We start from the raw sequence: 17,924 nt of genomic DNA, 5'->3' as shown, positions 1-17,924 counted from the left end.
TCAGAACTTGACAGGAGAGTATGTGTAATAGGAACTTTAGTAATATTTAAAAGTTATTCATATACTGCTCCCCAATAACAGTGCCAATACTTGGGAAGTCTAAACTTTAGGGCAAAGTCACGTGTGAAGGGAATCCCTTAATCTCCATCTCTCGGGAAGCCTCCTTTTGGAAAGCCGAGAAATTCTCTCAAGACAGGAGCGCGAGATGAGGGGGATCGGTTTGGGTTTTTTATTGTTTCCCTCACGCTTAGCGCCGCGCCTGGCGCACCACCAGCGCTTCCTAAGTGCTTGGTGAATAGGACCGATCGCGTCCTCGGTATCCTCAGCCTTGGACCGAGCTAACCACGTTTAAACAGGTTCTTGTCAATCAGAACTTGTCAAACTCCACCCGCAGGGATTTGGACTCTAAAGTGGGGTCTCGGGGAGCCGGGCAGCGAGACTGTTAAGATTAGACAGAATGAAAGGTCAAGAGAGAAAGACCGGTTGGAACCAAAGCCCTCTGGGACCAGAAGAAACTTATCCAGGGAGTGAAGCAAGAAGTTTCCCAGCATCCTAAACCCTCCGGGAGCCCCAGGATGAGACTCCCGAGCCCGCTTCCCCTTCCCTTCACTGTTCTGCGTCCTCCCTCCCTCCCCCAGAGTAGTTCTGGGCGGGGCCGACTAGAACACCGAGCAGGGAGGGCGGGGGGAGGACCGAGAGGAAGAAGGAATAGTTCGCACCTGCGGGGCTTCAACTCCCGCCCCCGCCCTAGCGCCTAGCCCCCAGGCCCGCCCTCTTTCCTGGGCTCGTCGGTCACTGGCCAATCCGGATCTCTGTCTCCCTTCTCCTTCCTTGGCTCCCCCTCCTGCAGTCTCTACCCCCCCGCCCCCAACCCCGGATACTGGGATCCCGCGGCGTGACGCGAGCACGGCGGCTCCTCCTCCTGCGTCTCTGGCTGCGCCGGGCAGGGGGGATGGTTCCATCATGGCGTCAATGCAGGTGAGAGGAGTTTGCGGCATCCGAGCTACCGGCTGAGGGGGGACGGGGGGCGGTGGATTCGGACCAGGACAGCGGCGGAGGCCGCGGGAACCGCAGGCTGAGAGTTGGGCAGGGTCTGGATCCGCTGGGCCGGCTCCGCCTCTTTTCGCCCCCCGCGGCCGCGGAGAAGGCGCGCCCTAGCCGACCTCGGAGCCGGAGAAGTTGGGGGGGGGGAGGGTTGCGGAGAAAAGGGGGCGATTAGGCCCTTCTTCCCCCCCAGCCGGGCTCCCCTACTGCGCCCGTCCCCCTTTACGGCCGGCCTTTCCCTTCCTTGTCCGGAAAGAAAACAGCTGTTTTCTGTGGATTTCGCGATCTCCCGAATGTCCAGAAAACAGTGAAAATGAGGGTGTAAGTGAGTGTGTAAGGGTGAGCGTGAAAGACAGGGACCCAAGAGACACAGAGGTCAATTCCTGAGGAACCGGCTCCCGGAGGACCTCGGATGCTCTTCCTTGGGCTGCCTTCCTTTTTCTTCCTCCTTCTCTCCTTACCACTTTCTCTTTTCCCCACCTTTCTGAATAAAATACTCTCCTAACCCTACGCCCTTGAATAAAATCCTTTTTCTAGTTAGTCACTCCCTTGACCGGTTGCCTTTGCCTCTTGCTCTTCCCTGCCTCCTACCTAGTACATCCTCCCACTATTTAAAGTCTCACCCAAACATTAATCTAAGAGCATCCAGTAATATTACAGTCTTGCTCTCTTAGTCCCCCAGAAACTTTGACTTAACCGGTTCCTCTGCTACTTATTTACCCTATAGTTAGTCCATGATACCCCCAAAGCTTTCCAGGATACCCTACTTTAAAAAAAAAACAACCTTCGTCACAGTATTACATTCTTCTGCTTTCGTTTCTCAAAACATTTTAGCGAAACACTTTCTAGTTGGCGTTTGTTAATGGGAAGTGTCGTTGGTTTTCCAACTTAAATACTCTTGTCGATATTGTACAGTCAGGCTAAAGACTGCCGGAAAGATGGCAGTGTTCTAGTTCGTTGAAATTGAATGCACATCAGTTCATTCAAAGGTGACTAAAATTACTAAAATTTTAGTTGTTTTGAAGAGAAAGTAAGTGCAGGGTATGAATATCACCTCAGGATTTTTGGAGGTTAAGGACTTAACTATTTAGTGAACAAAACTGCTTCATTTTGCTTCATGATATTAAAAATAGCTCTCTAGTTTTTTTGGCTTCTGAAAAATTTAAACTCCTCCCAGCTTTTTCCCTTTATAAGCTATGACAACATGATCTTTATTTTCTCTTCTTCCCTTTTCTGCATCCTTCCCCTTTTCTGCACACCATCTTTGTTCCCATTTACCTCATTCCCCTTTTATTATCCTCTATGCTTTTTCTTCTTTACTCTTTTGTGCAGCGCACAAAAGTTACGTACTTATTGTTGAAGAGATATAAAGAAAGATGTAATTAAATTAATTTGAGGGGAAAAGTGTCAGTTCAATATGTGGGAAAAAAATTTTGAGGAGTAAACATACTCTAGTCAGGAGTAAATTTGACCACAGAGTATAGATGGAAAGTTCATCTATCATTTAAGATTTAGAAGGAGAAATGTAGGAAGAAACTCCATGTTGAAAAAGTTTTTAGGCTTTATTGTGGGAGAGGAAAGAAACTACCTCTGATAGGATTATTTGATAGAGTATGTTACAGGGATAGTGGTCTGCTACTAAAATTAGACTTAGGATTCTGAAAGGTAAGACTTCTTTACAACTCTTGACTTTTTTTTTTTTCCAAAATGAGAAAGAAAAATTGAATTGTTAACAGAAACAAAGTTGGGACAGAACTATCAACTTTGTTTTTTAAACTTTGAATTTGTCAGGCATAGTTTAGTATGAAAAAGGTTAGCCCACACAGTGTGTATATGTATATGCACGTGTTCTGATCTAAGAGATTTTTGTGACTTTAGATTAGATGACTGGGGAAAAGAACAAACCTTATTTTGTTTTTGTTTAATTAGAAATATATTTGAAATTTTATTTTGGAATCTCTAATAAAGTTTTCCCCTACATAGGAATTTTAAAATGTTAATATATGTTCTCGAATGTGTAAGGCTTAACAGTTTCTTTTTTCATTAAGTTTCCAAGGCTATTCTTTTAAAAGATAATTTTATTCGTGCTTTTTTGTGTGTGTTTTGCATCAGTCATTTCTTAAAAGGGGAAGGGAGGATGCTTAGTATGTAGAAATCCTTCCAAATTTAGCTTTATAACAAAGAAAAGCAATTAGTAAACAGTATCTGATACAGTGACTATATCTAACAATTCAATATGCTGGTTTAGTGGTGTATCCCTGTTCTTTGGGTCCTTCATTGCTTTTTCAGTTATTGTACTCAGAATTTCCTGTAAGTGACCTTTTCATTTCCATAGTTGTAGTTAGTCATAGTGTATATTGTTTTTTTGGTTCTATTTATTTTATGCTCCAAGTTCACGTAAATCTTTTGTTTCTGAATTCTTTGAGGTTCGTTTCTTATGCATAATATTCATATAGTATAATTTTGGATTTCCTCCCCCAAATCGGTGGAATCCACATTGTTCCTCCCCCCACTTCCACAATGAGTGATATTATGAATGTTTTGCTATATGTCTTATTTCTGTCATTGTCTTCCTTAGGCTACATGCCCAATAGTGAGATTATTGGGTCAAAGAATATTGACACTTCTTTTTTCATAATTTCAAATTTGATAGATCTATTGAACTGTCTGATGGACAAGACACCTAGGTGGTACTGTAGAAAGAGCACTGGGCCTAGAGTCATGAAGATCTGAGGTCAAATTCAGCCTCAGAACTTAATAGCTGTGTGACCTTGGCCAAGTTGTTTACATCTCTTTGCCTCAATTTCCTCAACAGTAAAATGAGGATAATAATAGGACCTTGCTTTTGAGGGTATTGTGAAGATGAAATAAAATATTTGTCAAGTTCTTCAAACAGTGCCTGATATACTAGGTCCTTATATAAATACTTAATTCCTTTCTGCTTTCCTTTCCCTTCATCAATAGAGTATTAATGTGCATGTCTTTCTACAGCCCCATTAATATTTTTTTTTGCTAGTTTGCAAGGTTACATAATACTTCAGCTATTGTAATTTTATATTTCTCTTTCTATTAGTATTTTGGAAAATATTTTCAAATGATCATAAATAGCAATTCTTTTGAAAACTGTTCATCTTTGACCACTTACCTATTGGGAAATGGCTTAGAATTTGTCATTTCCTAATATATCTTGGATATTATGCAAGTCTATTCTTACGTTCTTCTTGGACCAGATTTTTTTTTCTGAAAGATTTATAAGTTTGTAATATATTATTTTAGCTGACTAAAATATCTACTGAAAAATAAGTAATGTCTTAAAGCATATTTTGTTTTCTGGTTTGTGAGAGATGGCCTTACTATTTAAGATATGTAATCAGGTTCTTTAGTTTTCTTAATCTAAAGATTATTATCTGGCCATACTGCTGCTACTGAAAATTAAGGGATTAAAGAACTCTACAGTTTTGTGAATTGTCATAAAATATATATTAAAGTAATAGGATATAAATACAAATAGATATGAAAAAATTTAGCTTCTAGAACCAGTGCAATAAAATCAAAGGTATTACCTAATGATTAAATTTGAATCTTTAAAAAAATTGTTTTGAGATCTCAAGTTGTATATTAAACTAATATTCATAGATTTAATTCAGTTGAAAAGCTGATAGGGAAGTTAGCAATTATCTAGTCTAAATTAGTTTTTCAGGTATAGGAATGAATGCCTGACTTTTCCAAGCACCCAAACTGATATGGACAGCCCCTGATCACAGCCTATTTTATGCTTTTTACTAAATAAGGCAATGGTTTTCAAACTTTTCCTTATTTATAATTTCTTTTGGAGCAATGCCTCCACTATTTTTTTGTCTTTAAAAAGTTTCATGAACTCAAGCATTAACATGAATATTTCAATTAATTCCTGCCTCTGTCATGTCCTGATTATGTGATCTCCCCCCCCCTCCCCAAGTTCCTCCAGCTTCTTAGGCAACTCTCTAGGATTATAAATTGCAGAAAAATAAACATTTTTGTAAGAATTTCTAACCTGGGAGTTTTTAGGATCAATAATTTAGAATTAGAAAGGCATCTTATAGGTTATAAAACTCAATCCCTTCACTTAATAGATAAAGAAACTGAGATTGATTTGTCTAGGGTCACATAGTGGCAGATAGGATTTGAATCTAGGTCTACTTGACATCAAGTCTTGTACCAATACCTTCATGATGAAATTGTCAGTACGGTTAAATTTTGTTTCATTGATACTTTTCTTAAGTTACTATTTTCATTAATTTAAGTAATTCAGTAATTTTAAATTACCAACTCACCTTCTCTTGAATGAAATCAATGAATTAAAAAGTATTTAGTAAGTGTTCATCATATGCAAGTCATTGCTTCTGGTAAAACCAAAAAAAAGGCCTCATTACCATGGAAAAATAATGGAAGGAGTGATATGGTTTGGGAAGTCATTGGAACCTCAGAGGAGTGTCCTTTCCAGGAGTGATAGTGATGATTTGGTTATTCTCAGAGCTGTGTAGGGGTTAGAAAGAGAAAGTGGTATTCAGGTATTTAAAGCCCTGGAAGCAAGCCACTTTGGGAGACTTCTCTGTTATTCTGAGCAAGGATGACCCCAGAGCAACTGTGGAGAGACCAACGGAGGAAGAGGTTTGGCTTCTGCTGGCTGCTTGGTGCTGTCTGATTAATTATGAAGAATTCTCACTTTGAAAGACCAAGAACTCTGATCAGTCGCTGCCAGTGTAGCATACTTTACTGCTTTCTTGGTAGAGTGATGTTGGACACATATCTACAGTTTTAGCTAATAAAAGATAGATGTATTAAGAGGGGAAAAAAAAAAAAAAAAAAAAAAAACCTTAAATATTTACTTTGCCAAGCACTGAGGCTACAGAGAAAAAGGTGACCCTATCCATACACCCAAGGAACTCAACTTTTTTTTTTTTTTTTAATAATAGCTTTTTATTTTCAAAATATATGCAAAGATAATTTTTAACATTCATCCTTGCAAAACCTTATGAGGAATTCACATTCGAACAAAAGATAACACATATATAGGAGATTTCAGTTATATAGATCTACTTGTTTTTAGGGTTTACTTTCAAGGCACCAGGTAATGTATCTTTAGTGTCATTTCTATTGATAAAACCATATCTGTTTCTGATGTTTACTCTATCAAGTATGTTGGTGGCAAGAACTTTCTATTTTGTGTCCTTAGTAATTAAAGATACTTGTAACCAACAAGTATATAATCAAGCATTTGCTATATCTGACAGCATTATATCTTATTCTGTTCCTCTTGTACACATCACGGTCAAGAGATGAGAAGCTTACTTTTTTATTCATTTTCTGACATGTTGAGTTGTTTTCCTTAACATTATTAGAATTATGTAAATAGTTCTTCTAGTTCTCCTATTTTACTCTGCATTAGTTTTTACAAGTCGTCTTAGGCTTTTCTGGCACTGTGATACTCCCATTACATTTATATACTGTAATTTTTTCCACTGTTGTAAAATTGGTGAACATCCATTTTTTCAGTTAAATTAACAGGGTCTTCCCATTATTCCCTCCCTAATTCTTCCCCTAAATGGTGGTCTATTTCTTTTTTGCAAATCTGTTAACTGTTTGCATTTTCTATTAGTCATTTAATGCTTTTTTTTCATATGGTTATTGATAACTTACATTTCTTTTGAAAACTACTGATGCATATCCTTTGACCAATTATCCTAGGAAATGGCTTTTGTTTTTGTGTATTTATATTTGTGTAGATTCCTTGTATGTCTTAGAAACCAGATCTTTGTAAGAAAAAATTTATTGCAAATTTTTTAAAAATTTTCTTTGCCGGGGGAGGGGGGGGGGCGGGGAGGGATTAGGAGAGAAGGGGAGGGCGCTATCTTGATTAGGAATTGACCATTCTCTTTGAATAGGAATTGGACTAATAATAATAAGCAGTGGTAGTTGATTTCTGAGTAGGGGAATTTCTGGTAAGAATCTGCCACAAAATTAAAATTCCATATCTATAAATTTTTAGTATGTGACTAAGTAAATAAACCTTTTGCAGCATCAAATTTCAAAAATCTTAAATATAAAGTGAGTTTTCCCCATTTAGTCTGTAGAACTATATTCCCTATATCTTTACTGTTTTTTCTTTTCCTTAATTATTTTGAGCCATTCTAATATTTTTCTTTCTGTTAACATTACTTTACATATATAATTTACTTCACTCTTCACATCAGTAAGGTAACCTCTGAAGTCATCTGCCTATTGTGACCTCAGGATGATTCTGGATTTTTCTGAGCATTGCCAGCAGCTGAATTATAATGGTTTTTAATATGGTCTCTGTGTGTGTCTCGGTTTTTTGAAACTTAGCCTGCCTAATTTTGAAGAGGCCCTTGACCGGGTTTTTTGCCTAATCAATTCTCAAAAGTATATGTAACTTGCATTTTGCATAAGGAGAGGGATTGGAATTACAGATCCTTAAAATGCTGAAATTTAATAATGAATAAATCTGATAAGTCAGAAATAAGCTTTCTCATTTTCCAAAAACAGAAAAGATTTGTTCTAGTCTCAGCTGTCACTAATTAGCAGTGTTTCTTTTAATTATTCACCTAACCTCTCTGTGTTTATCCTTGCCTATTAAAAGAAGGGAATTTGATTAGGTCATCTCTTAAAGGTATGTTACAGCTTCTTGGGTAGTCAGTCTTTTATATCTTTGTTCTCTAGCAATTATATATATGCATGGACTACCATTTACTAGCTGAAAAAGCAAGTTGAAAATCTGATCATATTGGTTATTCATTTTGTGATTATCTGTAAACTCTTCCTGTTAAGTGCTTAACTAAACTGTAGACTTTGACAATTAGCTAGAACAGGTTGAAGGTGGGCATGGGAAGGAGGTGTGTGTGGGTGGGTGTGTGGGTGTGTGTGTGCACATAAAAATAACATCAGTACACAGAGGATGAGATGGCCCAAGATCAATGAATTGGAAAGTCAAACTGAAGCATATGGAGAATCTGAAACAATTGATTAAACCTCATAACATTTCGAAATTAGGAATGTCCCCATGTTCTGGGGATATAAAGAAAGGCAAAAACAGCCTTTGCCCTGAAGGAATTTTAATGGGGGAGACAATATGCAATAGACTAAAGGGGGGGGGGGAACCAAGAAAGCCTCAGGCTAAAAGGTGGTATTTTACCTGAGTTTTGAAAGAAACTGGAGAAAGCTGAGAAAACATTTCAGTTATTGGGAACAGCCAGTGAAAAGGTAGAGTTAAAAGTATAGTGTGTGAGTGTATTGTGTTTGAGGAATAGCAAGGGAAGTCAGTATTTTTGAAGGGATGTGAAATGTAAGACTGAAAAGGAAAAGACTACATTGTGAAAGCCTTTAAAAGCCAGAGAATTTTCTTTTTGATCTTGGTGTTTATAAGGAGCCACTGCTGTTTATTAAATAGGGAAATGAACAAGATCTATACTTTATTAGTGATCACTTTGGCAGCTAAGTGAAAGATGAATTGGTGTGGGAAAAAACTTTTGAAACAGAGAGATCAATTGGTAATCTCTTGTAATAGTCCAGGCTTGAGTACCCAAGTAGTGTCAAAGAAGACGAAGGTACATGTAGGAATTGTAGGAATTGTTGTTATGGTGAAGGTAGAAGGATGAGACTTGGCAACAGATTTTTTGGGTTGAGTGTAACTGAGGAGATGAGGATGACACCTGGTTTTCAGCCTGGGAGTATGGTGATATCTTCAGCATCAGGGAAATGAAGAAAATAAGCATTTATATAGCACCTACTATGTGCCAAGCATCACACTAAACCTTAACAAAAAGCTCATTTGATTTTTACAATTCATTGAGGTAAGTGCTGCTATTCTCATTTTACAGTTGGAAGGAACTGAGACAAATATTTGTAATGCACTTAGCACATAGGTGTTGTATAAATGTTGTTATTGTTATTACTATTCTTGTTAGCATTTATATTGTGTCTACTGTGTGCCAACTAGCTGTGTTAAGTGCTTTACACATATTATCTCATTTTATCCTCATAACAGTTCTTGAAGGTAAGTGCTATTATCTCCCATTTTGTACATGACGCAGCTGAGGCAAATAATGGCTGGAGTCACATGTTTGAGGAATATTTGAGGCCTGATTTGAACTTGGGTCTTCTTAATACTGGCTGGTCCTAGGTAATATGCCCTGATTTAGCTTCATCTAGTATCCAGCCAGACCATCTCACCATTTGCCTGCTATTACTAACCTATTTAATTTATTTATCCCCACCTGGATCATCCTCTACACTACCAAGTCCATAACTGGGTCTCCCTGAATCCAAAGTTCCATGGAACTTGGATTTAGAAGCTTACGTAGCTTCGACTAGAATGAATTAGCAAGCCATGTTTTTCCTGACTCATTAAAACAAATAATAGGAAAATAAAGCTCAATTCAGGACCTTACCTTCAATCTTCTGCTGAATAAGAATCATTAAAACATTTATACCATCTTTCCTCCAAAGTTTTTATATTCATATTCTCATGTTATATTTCCAATAATAATGGCATCTCTCACTACTTCTATTCTCTTTTGGTAATATAATAACTTGAAGTGGGATTGAATCCCAAAAAAGGAACCTTGGGAACTTGTTTGAATGCCCTGGTTAAGGATGTGGATATGCTGACTCTTAAGATCAGAATCAGGATGAAGCTTAAATTCATACCTTAAGACTTCTTACCAATCACAATTGCTGCTGGAGAACTTAAACCATTTCCTTCCCCAAATGCCTGCTTGGGATCTCACTGTCTTGATAAATGGTTGACATACCCATTTCAGCTAGATATACTTAGTTTTCTAAATTTCTCACTTGTTCCCATACTTTCCTGAACTTGCACAGTCCCCTTTACCCCTTCCTTCCTACCACATCTAAAATTGTAATTAAACTCGGTTCTCCTTAGCCCTGGAAAGTATGTTTCAATCTATTCTTTCCAGAATTACTTTCTAAACCAAAATATCCTTCTCCGACTACTGTTCCTTCAGAAGCATTATATTCCACAGTGTAGACAAGACACCCTCTGATCTAAGGAAGCTAAGCAGGGTCAAAGTCTGGTTAGTGCTTAGATGAGAAACAGCTTGGGAATACCAAGGTGTTATTATAAGACCTTTTGGAGACGTAGTTCAATGGATAGAAATCTGGGCCTGGAGTCAGGAAGACCTGAATTCAAATCCAGCCTTAGAAACTTGTTAGCTGTGTGACCCAGGGTCCTTGGGCAAGTCACTTAACTTATTGCCTTAATCAGTTGGAGATAGAAAGGCAAACCATTCCATTATCTTTGCCAAGAAAACCCCATGAATAGTATGGTCTACGAGGTCATAAACAGTCTGACATGATTAAATGACTAAAAAAACAGCAAAACAGTTACCTGCTTTCATGTATACCTTACATGTTGAACTACTACTTAATCTTTTGTTCAGCTATATCCTTTGTTTTATCGGACTAAGTTAAAACTTCTTAAAGATTGGGAACGTGCATTATACTTTGTATCTCCCATGGTACTTTGCAACAGTGGCCTCAAGAAACATTTTTATTTGATCAGTACTCCATAGTAAAAGACCTGGTTGACTGGTTGATATGCTTGAGCACTAAATACTAGAGTAGTTCAGACTATAAAATGCAATACAAATTGATAGCAAGCACTAAGTTGCATTGTTGGTTGTCTTTTTTTTTTTTCCCCACTTATTTTTTTTTTTCTTTTCTTTTCATCTTCTCTTAAAAAAAAAAAATGTAAAATTTCAGTTAAAGTCCAGGAAGAAATACATAGGTTTTCGATGTTTTTAAACTTTGATTATATGCAATGTTAGAAGTACCTAAAATGAGAAAGGGGCAGCTAAGGAATTTAAGGGATAGAGTGCCAGAACTGGAGTCAGGAAGAGCTGAATTCAAATGCTGCCTCATAGAGATTTATTAGTTGTGTGATTCTGGGCAAATTATTTAACTGTCTTAATTTGTCATCTGTAAAATGAGCTAGAGAAGGAAAACTTTTCCAGAAAAACTCCAAATAGAAGTCATGAAGAGTTAGACATGACTGAAAATGATTAAACAATAGCAACAACAGATTATAGCAAAGTTATTTTTCATCTCTTAATATTCTGAAAAACTCTGGAATGTTATAATGGAAATTACATTGGGTTTGGAGTTAGGAGACTAGTTCAAATTCTAGTACCTCTTGTGTGATCTTATCTCACTGGGCCTCAATTTCCTTAAATGTAAAATGTTGGATGTGATCTCTAAAATATTCTAAAGATTCCAGCTCTGAATCACATGAGCTCCTCAGAAGTAGCAGTTCTAAACAAAGCTGTTGTATTTTGCTTACTTATATCAGTTTTACAGCTATATCTTTTGTGCAGTTTGGTACTGAATACAGGCATTTATTTATTTATTTTGAGTTTGATTGATTTTCTTTTTTTTTTTTTGGCTGAGGCAATTGTGGTTAAATGGCTTGTACACAGATAAGCAATGTTAAATGTCTGAGGTCACATTTGAACTCAGGTCTTCCTGAGTTCAGGGCTGGCATTCTATCCGCTGCACCAACTAGCTGCCCCTTAATATAGGCTTTTAATAGGCTTTCAAGATTTGAGATGAATTTTACATAGTGTTTGCATGTTTACCTCATGTTTATCTTCTCAACATTAATGCTTTAAAAATAAATGTCTTTTCGGTGTAAGACTGCAATGCAATCATTGTTTTGCATAAAGAAATATAAAAATTTTGGACTTTTAAGTAGTATCAACTTAAGTTGATAACCAGTGACAAGTCCAGGAAATAAATGTTATTAGGCTAAGGTATTCACTTTTTAATAAATCAGTAATTTATTAAATAAATAAATCAGCTTGTTGGAAAAGTTCTTTAAAATATACCATTCTGTAAAAATAGGTAATTTAAATATGTATAGGATATCTTGAAAGCCAAACTTAATTTCTTTTTTGCCCAAATATATTATAGTCTATGCTAATGTATTAGTTGTGTTCCATTTTATAGTCTGAACTTACCCTAAAAGGAAGCCATGAATGATTATTATCACTAGTAAAAGAAAGGAAACTAGGTCCAATAAAGAGCTTGACCAAATTCATCCTTGGAGTTGTGACTAGAACCCGTGTTTCCTTAGCTTCATTTTTGATCTTCTATAATTGTTGCTTATTGTGTTGATCCAGTTCTTAAGTTGCTTTTCTTTATGATGTTGTTATATAAATTGCTTACCTTTTTGTGCTTATTTCATTGCATCGGTTCATACAAGTTTAATAAGGTATCTCTGAAATTGTCACCTCATTTGTTATGGTACTGAGAGTATTCCATTATGTTCATATAACACAGCTTTATATTCATATAACATGATTTTTCCAGCATTTATGGGCATTCTCATAGTTTCTAGTCTTTTGCTACCATGAAAAAATAAAATTTTTCCTCTGCTCAAAATTAATCTAACACAATCAGTCTTTATTAGGGATAGTAATTACCTTTTTTAAAAAAATTTTAAACTTTTTTAAATTATAGCTTTTTATCGACAGAATATATTCATGGGTAATTTTTCCACATAGTCCCTTGTAATCACTTCTTTTCTGACTTTTTCCCTTCTTTCCCTCCACCCCCTCTCCTAGGTGGCAGGCAGTCTCATACATGTTAAACATGTTAAAGTATATCTTAAATACATGTGTACATATTTGTATAGTTCTCTTGTTGCACAAGAAAAATTCGATTCAGAAAAGTAAAAATAACCTGGAAAGAAAAACAAAAATGCAAGCAGTCCACATTCATTTTCTAGTGTTCTTTCTCTGGGTGTATTTGGTTCTGTTCATCATTGATCAATTGGAACTGAATTGGATCTTCTCATTGTTGAAGATATCCACTTCCATCAGAATTGATCATCATATAGTATTGTTGAAGTGTATAATGATCTCCTGGTTCCCAGTTCATGTAAGTCTCTCCAAGCCTCTCTGTATTCATCCTGCTGATCATTTCTTATAGGACAGTAATATTCCATAACATTCATATATCACAATTTACCCAGGTATTCTACAATTGATGGGCATCCATTCAATTTCCAGTTTCTAGCCACTACAAAAAGGGCTGCCACAAACATTTTTGCACAAAAAGGTCCCTTTCCCATCTTTAATATCTCTTTGGGATATAAGCGCAGTAGTAACACTGCTGGATCAAAGGGTATGCACAGTTTGATAACTTTTTGAGTATAGTTACAGATTGCTCTCCAGAATAGTTGGATCCATTCACAGTTCCACCAACAATGTATTAGTGTCCCAGTTTTCCCTGCATCCCCTCCAACATTTGTCATTATCTTTTCCTGTCATCTTAGGCATTCTGACAGGTGTGTAGTGGTATCTCAGAGTTGTCTTAATTTGCATTTCTCTGATCAATAGTGATTTGGAACACCTTTTCATGCGAGTAGAAATAGTTTCAATTTCTTCATCTGAAAATTGTTTATATCCTTTGACCATTTATCAATTGGAGAATGGCTTGATTTCTTATAAATTAGAGTCAATTCTCTATATATTTTGGAACTGAGGCCTTTATCAGAACCTTTAACTGTAAAAATGTTTTCCCAGTTTATTGCTTCACTTCTAATCTTGTTTGCATTTGATTTGTTTGTATAAAAACTTTAACTTGATATAATAAATTTTCTATTTTGTGATCAATAATGATCTCTAGTTCTTCTTTGGTCAGAAATTCCTTCCTTCTCCACAAGTCTGAGAGGTAAACTATCCTATGTTTTTCAAATTTATTTATAATCTCGTTCTTTCTGCCTAAGTCATGAGCCCATTTTGATCTTATCTTAGTGTACTGACGGTAATTATCTTAAGAAAACTACTGGCAGTTAGGTATCTGAGGCTCTGGGCCTGGAATCAGGGATACTTGAATTCGTATTTGACCTCACATACTTACTAGAAATGTGACCATGCACACTTAATCTCTTCATCTCTGACTGCTTCAGTTTTCTCAACTTTTTATAAAATGGAGATAACACTGCTAAAGTTGTGAGGATCAAATGAGATAACATGTAAAGCATTTAGTATAGTGCCTGGAATATTATAGATACTTAATAAATGCTTCTTCTTCTCTTAAGATCACATTTTGACATTTTTTCTTCATGTGCCTTAAGCTAAATGATACTGATATAATTGTATTATCTATCTTAAAAGTATTTTAATTATAATAAAAACTGATTTTGAAAATAGCACAGCTGGCTTTTTATGCTTTATCTGATAAACTAGTTTTCCTTGAATTTTTATGTGAGTTAAGTTGTGACTTTGTAGGCACATCTTGTTTGATGCAACATAATTGCTAAATATCATAATTACAAATTTTTACTCATTTTAAATGAAGTTATTTATAATACGCAGCTATTTCTACAACCTTGAAAGTAGTTATTGATCCATCATCTGTAGACCAAGTTGTCTTTTTCAAGAAGTGCTTTTTTGTTGATTGGACTTCTATCCCCCTTGTGACCATCCACATGTATTTGCAAGATAGCTGGCTAGGGCTTTGGAGTTAGAATCTGTATATGAAATACATGGAAGCTAATTGGGTCACATGAGGATCACACTTATGATCTTAGCCTCATTACCATGTTTTTTATTATAAAGAGAGCTAAAAATATGTATGAAGACAACTATACTTATTTTATTTGGTCACTGTTATGTCATCTTAAAAACTTTTTTTCTAGTTCATTGCATTTTGTGAGTAACTTTTTTACTATTCAGTAGTATTTTATTTTTCCAATTACATAATATAGTTTTCAACATTCATTTTTGTTAGATTTTGAGTTCTATATATTTTTCTTTCTTCCTCCCTAAGATAGCAAGCAATCTGATATAGGTTTTATGTATATAGTCATTTTAAACATTTCCATATTAGTGATGTTGTGAAAGAAAAATCAGAATGAAAGGGAAAAACCATAAGAAAAAAAAAGCAAACTTTTTAAAAAAGTAAAAATAGTATGCTTCAATCTGCATTCAATCCACAGTTCTCTCTCTACATGCAAATGGCATTTTCCATCCAAAGTCTATTGGAATTGTCTTGGATCAATGTATTGCTGAGAAGAGCTAAGTCTGTCACAGTTGATCATCATATAACCTTGTTGTTGATGTGTACAATATTATGGTTCTGCTCACTTCCGTCAGCATCAGTTCATGTAAATCTTTGCAGGTTTTTCTGAAATCATGATGACTAATTTTCAGTGTTAGTAAACAAGTATGTAGAACCTGACACTAAATTATTAACTGGAAAAATTATTCTGATAACATAGTTTGACAAGAAATAGTTTTATCTTTTTTTTTTTTTTTTGAAAATGGGAATGGAATCTATAGACTATAATGTAACCTTGATTTAAATTTCTTTTTGAAAGTATAATTAAAGGCTATAGCATCTACAATGAAAAGTAATGATCATAAAGATCATAGCTTCATCAAGAACAAGTCATGCTGAATTCAATTCCTTCTTTGACAGTGTTAGTATTAGATTTGTAAATAAGAATAATGTTGTAGATCTAATTTACCTAGCTAGATTTTAGCCAAATATTTAATAGATTCTTTCATACTATTTTTGTGGAAGAGATAGAGAGATGTGAAATAACAGCAAAAGTGTCAAATTTGACCCTTATAGCAAAATTTCAGAAGTACTTGACCAAAAAAAAAAAAAAAAAACAACCCAAAAACAAAAACAAACAAACAAAAAAAACCCACCCCCAAACAAAAAAACCCATAATATTAATTTGTTTCTAAGTCAATATGTGTTCTTCAGGGATCATGATCCTGTTTCAATTTGAGCTAGAACTTATTAGAGTTAGGGGGATTTTGAACTGGTTGAATAGTCAGACTCAGAATAATCATTTAATGGTTTGGTTTTATCTAGGAGGAGGGGCCTTAGTCTAGGAAGGCTGTATATGGATTAAAAAAAATTAATAAGGTTAAAATGGGGCAATGTGACTGCAGATAAAGATCTGAAATTTTTTAATGGATTGCAGGTTCATTATGAGTCATAGCATGAATCTGGGAGCCAAAAAACGTATTGCAACTTAAGAGAGGAATAGTGTTCAGGATTAGAGAGAAAATAGTTCAAATGTGGTTTGATGATGAAATTCTATGTTTAATTTTGGGTCATCACATTTTGGGAGTGACACTGAATCTGGAGGATACTAGGGTGTTATTGACATTATTCTCTGTGAGGATTGGTTGATGGCACCAAGAAAATTGGGGGAAATTAATCCGTGTTTGAAGAGCCCTCTTTTAAGAGAAGAATTGAACCCAGGAAGCAATACTAGGAGCTGTGGGTAGAATTGCAGGTGTAAATTAAAACTTGTGGTAAGGAAAAACTTAACAGTGGGAGTTCTCTGAGGCATCGTGTTTTGTGGTAGGGTAGAACTCTTCCTTGTCCAGGTTTGTTTTGGATTATGGACAGCACAGACTCTGTTCTGAGATTCTGTGAATTGTATTTATTTTTTTCCTTTTGTTACATGTTACTGAGTCCTAGAAGGAACTGCTTTTCTCTGTGTATACATGCATATATTTACAACAAAATTAAGTAAACATTTTTTTGGATCCTTTTGTGTTGGAAGAGATCCATAATGTCTTCAACGAACTTATCCAGTTAATGATTACCCACATAACTAGTAATATGCCATACTATAAGGCATTGGGGACATATATCAAATGCTCTGTGAAGTTTAAAAGGGGAATGTTATTGGCTAGGGGATTATAAGAGTGTTTTCTTCGAATCCTATAGAAGAGAGCATAGCTTGGGCTAGGTTGTAACTGGAAGCTTGTTATTATGTATTTTTATCCAAAAAGCTGATTCAAGTACTTTTTGTTGTTGTTGTCATTGGGGAAACATCTAAATCATGAGTATATCATGGTATATACATTTATAGTTGATAAATGAGAAAGCTATTTTGGCCATTTCTATGTACATAAAGAAATACTAGGCCATGGTTCCCACAGGTATCATATTAGAATAGTTTTCTCATCTGTGCATGTACCAGAAAGAAAATTAAGCCCAGTACACACTTGTTAAAAACATTTTTTTCAGTTTTGTGCTAGTCAACAATTCCAGTCAACAAGCATTTTAAAAATTGTCTACTCATGTGCAAAGTGCAAAGCACTAGTTGCTACAAATACAAAGACAAAATAAAAAATGGTCCTACCTCCAGGAAGTTTATATTCTGTTAACAAATGAACAGATAAAGATAATTTGAGAAGGAGGAGAGTACTGATAACTAGGGGAGATTAGGAAACACTGCCTTTTGAAGGTGGCATCAGAATTGAACCTTGAAATAAGGTAAGGATTCCAATTGGCAGAGGTAAAGAGGAAATAAAATCTGAGCATTTGGAATAGTCTGTGCAAAAGCAGGGAAATGGGAGAGAGAGCAGAGTAATGTTAAATAAGCCTGTCGAAAGAGACTGGAGCCAGATGGTGAAGGGCTTTAAATATCAAATTTAGGCATTTGTGTTTTCTCTTAGAGACAGTAGGGAGACATTGTAGTTTTTGAGCAAGGCAATGATACAATCTGCTCTGTATCTTAACATGTTTCTTTTTCAGTGATGTGAAAGCTTGGAATCAGTGAGTCCAGTTGGAAGGTGAAATATTATATGGTATGAGGAGGGAAAGGACTATATACTCTTTTGTTGTATAGTCTGGGGTATTCTTAGCTAAAATACTGGAGTTTGCCAGTATTTTCCTTCCCCAGTGGATTAAGGTTGAAGAAGGTTAAGTGACCTGCCCAAGGTCACACAGCTAATCAGTATTTGAGGCCAGATTTAAACTTCCTGATCCCAGGGCCCAGAACTCTTATTGAGCAAGCTGTCATCCTAAAGACTGTGCTTTAAGAA

General features: G+C 35.8%; 1 protein-coding gene across 1 annotated transcript in view; it reads left to right on the top strand.

Annotated features, from left to right (window-relative positions):
- Positions 1–675: 675 nt before the first annotated feature.
- The window catches only part of UBE2W (ubiquitin conjugating enzyme E2 W), an 83,731-nt gene continuing 66,482 nt past the window's right edge, over positions 676–17,924 (top strand). The window contains exon 1 of the mRNA XM_074278890.1: positions 676–978. Within this exon, the coding sequence (XP_074134991.1) occupies positions 964–978 (15 nt within the window). The 5' untranslated portion in view covers positions 676–963. The remainder of the gene's footprint in view (positions 979–17,924) is intronic.

This window comes from Sminthopsis crassicaudata, chromosome 1 (genome assembly GCF_048593235.1).
Source record: "Sminthopsis crassicaudata isolate SCR6 chromosome 1, ASM4859323v1, whole genome shotgun sequence".
Taxonomy (NCBI): Eukaryota; Metazoa; Chordata; class Mammalia; order Dasyuromorphia; family Dasyuridae; genus Sminthopsis; species Sminthopsis crassicaudata.
Note: the sequence above shows the minus strand (reverse complement) of the source record. Positions and strands in the feature narration are given on the sequence as shown.